The sequence below is a fragment of the Chrysochloris asiatica genome, unplaced genomic scaffold (genome assembly GCF_000296735.1).
Source record: "Chrysochloris asiatica unplaced genomic scaffold, ChrAsi1.0 scaffold00552, whole genome shotgun sequence".
In the NCBI taxonomy this organism is placed as follows: domain Eukaryota; kingdom Metazoa; phylum Chordata; class Mammalia; order Afrosoricida; family Chrysochloridae; genus Chrysochloris; species Chrysochloris asiatica.
The window spans coordinates 133,246-139,978 of record NW_006409070.1 but is presented as its reverse complement, the minus strand read 5'-3'; the positions used below and the strand labels follow the sequence as shown (position 1 = coordinate 139,978).

The 6,733-nt window shown below is 38.4% G+C and overlaps 1 protein-coding gene across 1 annotated transcript in view; it reads right to left on the bottom strand.

Annotated features, from left to right (window-relative positions):
• Positions 1 to 6,733, bottom strand: part of LOC102842734 (ankyrin repeat and sterile alpha motif domain-containing protein 1B-like) — a 214,680-nt gene that overhangs the window by 149,678 nt on the left and 58,269 nt on the right. The window contains exon 6 of the mRNA XM_006877665.1: positions 2,902 to 3,003. Coding sequence (XP_006877727.1) covers positions 2,902 to 3,003 — 102 coding nt within the window. The remainder of the gene's footprint in view (positions 1 to 2,901; positions 3,004 to 6,733) is intronic.

The window sequence follows — 6,733 nt, the reverse complement described above, 5'->3', positions numbered from 1 at the left end:
TCCGCGGGAGAAAGATGAGGCTTTCTACTCCCGTAAGGATTTACACCCTCGGAAACCCTGTACAGGGTCGCTATGGGTCAGAACCGACTCGAAGGCACTTAACAACAACAACAACAAACAGATAGTGTGTGGAAGAAGTTAATGGAGAGTTAATTGCACCTAACAACTAAAATTAACAAGACTTAACAGACAAAGGTTAAGAAACATGTGACTGTTAACTTGCTTCTCAGAGAAAAGAATAGATTTATGTATGAACAAATGTTTAACTAAAAGGTTTCAAGGCGCCTGAATGTCTCCTATGCCTTGAGATAATGTTTTTGCTTTAACTTCTCATCCCTGTTGTAAATTTAAGAATTGTAAACCATAAGGAATGTGCCCCAAGATAGATTGTACCTTGATGTCATTGATTACTATGAAAGCAATGTTTTCTGTAAGAGTATATAAGGGGGTTGTAAGATAGAACAGGGAGAACAAAGAAGAAGGAGGTGAAGAAGGGGTGTAGAAGAAGAGAAGGTGAGGGTGAAGAAGAATGAAGAGAAAGAAGAAGGGAAGATGGGAAGTGGAAGAATGGGTGCAAGAAGAATTAGAGGTAAGAGTAAGTAGAGGAAAACAGAACGAGACAAGAATGGAGGGAGGGGAAGCTAGTAAAGGGAACAGAAGAGGGGAGCAGGAGAGGAGAGAATGGAAGCAGAAGCAGGGGAGGGAAGAAAGGAAACAGAAGAAATGAGCAGGAGAGCAGGGGAGTAAAGAATGAGCAGGACAGTAAAGAATGAGAGAAGTAGAGTATTAGAGTAGCCATAATAATAATAATAATAACAAAGCATGTAATGAGAAGATTTTGAATTTATCATGACCTATGACTCCATGTATTCAGCCGACGCCGCACCCGCTTTCGGAAAAACCCTGGAATAAGTTTGCTGGGGCTGGCTCCCGGCAATTTTAATAACAAATTTTCTCATAAGATTTTAAATGGAACAGTGACTTCAAACCAGGAATGCAGGAAATACAGATAATATGTTCACATTCTGAAATTTTCCAGTAATTTTAAAACTTCAAAGATGTCCCATCTGGCCCTATTTTGATGGGTGACAGTTATTTTGCTTCTCCCAAAAGACACATTATGTATAAGCCTTATAGTTATTTTGTTTTGTTTTTTTAAGTTTTCAATTAGAGGCAAATTCTAAAAAGCAAAACAATGTGAGCATTTTTTTAGTAGATTCATTCAACTTGATTGCTTGATTTTAATTTGAATTAATCTGAAGCACCATTCTTTTGTTCTTTAATTCATCTCTATATGCACCCTCGGAAACCCTGTACAGGGTCGCTATGGGTCGGAACCGACTCGACGGCACTTAACAACAACAACAACATATGCACTGTACTTGCAATCAACTTCTTTATTGGCAAAAAATTGGAGGGGCTTGAGCTACCATGAAATAGCTAAGAAAGAAATAGAGGAGTAGAGTGCATCATGTGCTCCTATAGTGCTTCTATAAGAGGTCATGATGCATTCTGCATCTGGAGTCCTGGTGTGGTACTGTGGGTTAATGCGCCAGACTGCAAAGCAGTTTAAACTGCAAGGTTGGTGGTTCAAGTTCACCAGCTGCTCCCTGGAAACCTTATACAGGGTCACTATGGGTTAGAACCGACTCAACAGTACTTAACAACAACATAGTGCATCTACCTCTCTTTCCCCCTTTTTGCCTCTGTTTACTTCTGTAGTTATATGTCTCCTGCCTGAATTCGTTTTAATTCATTTATCTCCCCACAAAACAAAGCTATTCTTCAGATTCCTAACTGATAACCCATTGAAACCTGTCCTGTCTTGCTCCTCTATTACACCTGTACCAATCTTGAAGGACTGTTGTTGTTGTTGTTAAGTGCCGTCAAGCCGATCCCGGCCCATAGCGACCCTGTATAGGGTTTCTGAGGCGCAGATGGTGAGCCTGAACCACCGACCTTGCAGTTCAAATGGCTTTGCAGTCTGGTGCATTAACCCACAGTTGTTGTTGTTGTCAAGTGTCGTCGAGTCGATTTCGACCCATAGCGACCCTGTATAGGGTTTCCAAGGAGCAGCTGGTGAGCTTGAACCACTGACCTTGCAGTTCAAATGGCTTTGCAGTCTGGTGCATTAACCCACAGCGCCACACCAGGACTCCTAACCCACAGTAGGGGGTGAGAAATGTAGACCCTACCAAGAAAGATCACAAGGGCAATCAAGAAATACAGATAAAGACTATCAGCTGGCCTAATCATCAAAGTAGAAGGGTGAGCCCTGGGATCTACATTGTTCAAGTTTGAGAGACAATGGGGATAGGTACAATTCTGAAAAACAAAAGGAATACCCAGGTGACAGCCAAACCTTCAATATAATATGCCTACTAACAGCAACTGATGCAAAACTACATCAGTGATCTTTTTCCAAGACAAAGGTAGGAAACATTGAATCCCATTGTACTACTGAATTAGGAAGTTAGGGAGCAAATAATATGTCATCTTCCAGCTAACTACAATTTTTGTTGTTGCTAATTTAGCATTTATATACCAGCTCTGCCTACCAGAATGGGGTATATTCATTTGAACAAGTCACTTAACCTCTCAGGTCTTTGGTTTTCTCCCATGCAGAAAAAGGAAAGTAAAGCATATATATATGCTTCAGATAAAAGAATAGAAAATCCGTGAAAACTTTTATAGTTTTATTAAGGTCAAACTCCTAATGGACTTTCTAATACTGAGTAGTTGAAAACAGATATAAAACAATAAAAGGTATTATCATTTAGTTTAAAAACCTACTCTTATTCAGAAGTAAACATTAACTCAAAACCCAAGAGAAAAGTGAATTACAGTTTTAATTTAATCTTGACTTTAAGGAAAACTCATACATCATTCCATATTATTTACCTTGTAAGAGTGTTGCAATCTGAAGAGATTTCTGAGATGGATGTTCTTTCAGAATGTCTAAGACAGTTCTACCTAAGCTATCCTTTATATTGGCATCAATTCCTAAAAGAAAAAGAAAAACCCACTAGATGCACAACACTGGAAAATCATCAAAAGATAATGTCAATATAGAACTTCTCTAATCTCAAATGTACACAGATCAAACATTAAAGGTGGCTTAAAAAATCGTTAAACTACACACATATACACACAATTTTAGCAAGAAAGAAGGTGAGAGGGTTTATTGCTACCAAAGACTAGAAACATTCTTGATAATTAATTGATTTGCAAAGAGCACTGATATAATCATTGCAGTTGTTCATTAGTGCCCCATACTTTGTTAAAGGATATATCATAAAATGGAAACACATTATTGATTTAAAAGATGAATATTTTACATATTGTTGTTAAGTGCTGTCCGGTCTGTTGTGACTCATAGCAACTCTGTATAGAGTTTTCAAGGAGTAGCTGGTAGGTTTGAACTGCTGACCTTGTAGTTAGCAGACCTGTGCTTATCTTACAGTGCCACACCAGGGTTCATGTGTATAGTATGATACAATGTTTAATAAGTGATGTTCTATAAATTAGTAATGTTAGAGAAGTCTTAGAAAATGTGAACCCTCACAAAGGTTCAAAAGGTACCATTGTTTTGGAACATAAATCAAACGCCCCATAATATTTATGCATGCAAGATTATATCCCATGTCTGCCATACCTGTGCAAACTGCTTCAAGTTTGTCAATGAAACACTTCTGGAATTCTTTTAGTTCTGAAAATATTTAATGGACTAAAAAGTCATTTTAATGAAACTACTAACTTTGATTTCCCCAAAAAATGTTTATAAGCCTTACCAAGAGCACGTAGCAAACAAAATAAGTTTATACGATCTAGCCCTAAATATTAGCTGATTGCAGCTAGCTTTTTGGGATTATTGATTTTTCTGGATGTGCAACCAGAAAATATTTCATTGACTGTCTCAAATCACTTACCACATCGCTGTGTTACATGTTAAGGTTAAACATGTATGAAAACTGTATAAACACAATCATAGTTCAATAGTTCGCCAACATTTTTCTATTTTTCAGAAGGAAATACACCCATGGCAAGTAGTGTATAATATGAAAAACTCACAGCAATTTTTTACAAGTATGAATTTGGAACTGACTCGACGGCATCTATCAACATGAATATACCCCATGCCTACAGATCCAAAGGAAAAAGTCTGACCTCAACTCCAAATTCATTTCATTTCAGTCAGTATACATACACACATGAAGATAAACAATTTAGTCCACATTGATGTTGTTTCAAAGCATTCCTTCTAAAAACATGTGCTGAAGGCTACAAACAACAGCTAATTCAGGTGATGAGGTAACAAGAAAAAGAATTCACCTGATTGGTAGTGACATGTTTCATAATATAAAAACTCAGACAAAATAATCTGTTCCTTAATAAACCAAGCAATTGTCATATTCTCAAAGGTACCAACCCATCTCTTTGAAAGAGGCAGAGATTTCCCTTTAGGTTTAGAAATCTATGTACTCACTCACTCTTGGAATCCCTCTCATCAAGTCTCACAGTATGAAGTAGTTAAACTGCTTACTGATTAACCACCCTCATTGTCATCCAACTGACTGCTTCTCATAGCAACCTTATGGAACACAGTCAAACTGCCCCCATAGGACCGCCAAGGCTGTGGAGCTGCAAGGTAATGCGTGGACGGCAATGACGGTTTGAACCACAAGCTCGGCAGCTGCTTCTCAGATACGCTACACAAGGTCACTAAAAGTCAGAGATGACTCAATGGGTCTTAACAACAAGAGCAAACCTTTACAGATGAGTCCTGGAGTGGAGCTGAAGGATAAGCACTGACCTGTCATTGTAAGTGTGGCGCTGTAGGATAAGCATTGGACTGCGAACTGTAAGATAAGCACGGGACTACAAACCCAACCACTCCTGAGAAACACTACCTAGGGACAATATGAGTTGGACTTAAACAACAACAATGCTTTCCAAAAGCAGATAGCCATATCTGGAGCAACTAGTGAGTTTCAGCTATCCATCAATCAGTTAGCAGCTGAACGCTAAACCATTGCACCCCCAGGACATTTTGTCTTTTATCTACAAGTTATCAATCTCCCTGAACACTTTTCTAAACCTATTCTACCTAGCCTTGCCCCCTGACATTCTACAAATACATATTTAGCAGGTCCATAAATTCACCATCTTAATGTAGGTGTTTTTAGTTAACAGTACGGCACTACAGGACAAGTACTGGAGTGCTGATAGCAATGTTGGCAGTTCAAGCCCGCAAGCCACTCCTTGAAAAACCTTTGCAGGGTTGCTATGAGTTGGAACATATACTGAGCAGCACTTAACAACACCAACAATAATCCTGTGAGCCTTCCATGAAAATAGGAACCTAAAACAGAAAACGGCATTATTTTCATACTTACCTATCATCCTGAAGAGGATCCATGAGCTCAAGATTAGACCCTCAGCAATTAAAGTTAAGTAAGGCACTCTGGTGTGGTGTGTGGGCTAATGCGTCAGATCGCAAAGTCATCTGAACTGCAAAGTTAGTGGTTCAAGCTCACCAGCTGCTCCTTGGAAACCCTATACAAGATCACTATGGGTCGAAATCAACTTATTGGCACTTAACAACAATAACAACAGTGTAGTGGTTACAAGTTATTCTGTTAACCTCAAGGGCAGCAGTTTGAAACTACCCGCTGTTCCACAAGAGAAAGATGAGGCTTTCTGCTCTCGTAAAGATTTACAGCCTCCGAAACTCTATACAGAGTCGCTATGAGTTGGAACCAACTCCATGGCACATCACCAAAAACCAACCAGGAAAAAAATATCAACTCCTATCCTTATTATATCACTGACTGCTGGGCTTTAGATTTTAGTAAAACTGAAATTTAGTAAATATGGAATCATTGAAATCTTTCTGATTCAGTTACTTACAAAACGCTAAGCCTCTAGATTTGTTGGCATCAAAACAACAACAAAATGGATTTAGCCAAAATTTTATAACAATATACCCTGAAATTGTTCTTTAGAATCCTATATGCTACATTTTTACTTACAACATTAAGCTAAGTGGGTATTCATTTGGCATCTAGCAATGAATTTGGTGGGCAGTATCTCCATTGTATATAAATGTAGTTTAAAGGTATACAATTATTATTTCAAAGAGTTTATACTAAAGCATTTATTGAACAAAGGAAGGTACAACTTCACATCAATTTTAGCTAAACACTGAGAACAATCCAACATAATGAGTTGTTTTTGGGTGCCATCAGGTTGGTTCCAATTCATAGTGACCCTACGTACAACATAGCAAAACACTACCTGGTTGTGTGCCACCTTCAAAATCATTGTCATGTTGAGCACATTGTTGCAGCCACAGTATCACTCCATCTAATTGAGGGTCTTCCTTTTGCCAATCTGCTGGCTTACCAAGCATGACTTGTCCCAACCGATAATATGTCCAAAGTACCTGGGACAAACTCTCGCCATCCTCACTTTTAAGGAACATTTTGGCTGTACTTCTTCCAAGACAGATTTGTTTGTTCTTCTGGCATTTCATGGTATGTTCAATATTCCTCTCTAACATTTTAATTCAAAGGCATAAAATCTTTGTGTTATTTCCTTATTCATTATGTAGCTTTCCCACACAAGAGCAGATTAAGGATCCCAGGGCTTGGGTCAGGCAACCTTAGTCTTCAAAGTAACTTCTTCGCTTTTTAAAACTTTTAAGAGGTCTTTTGCAGCAGATTTGCCTAAT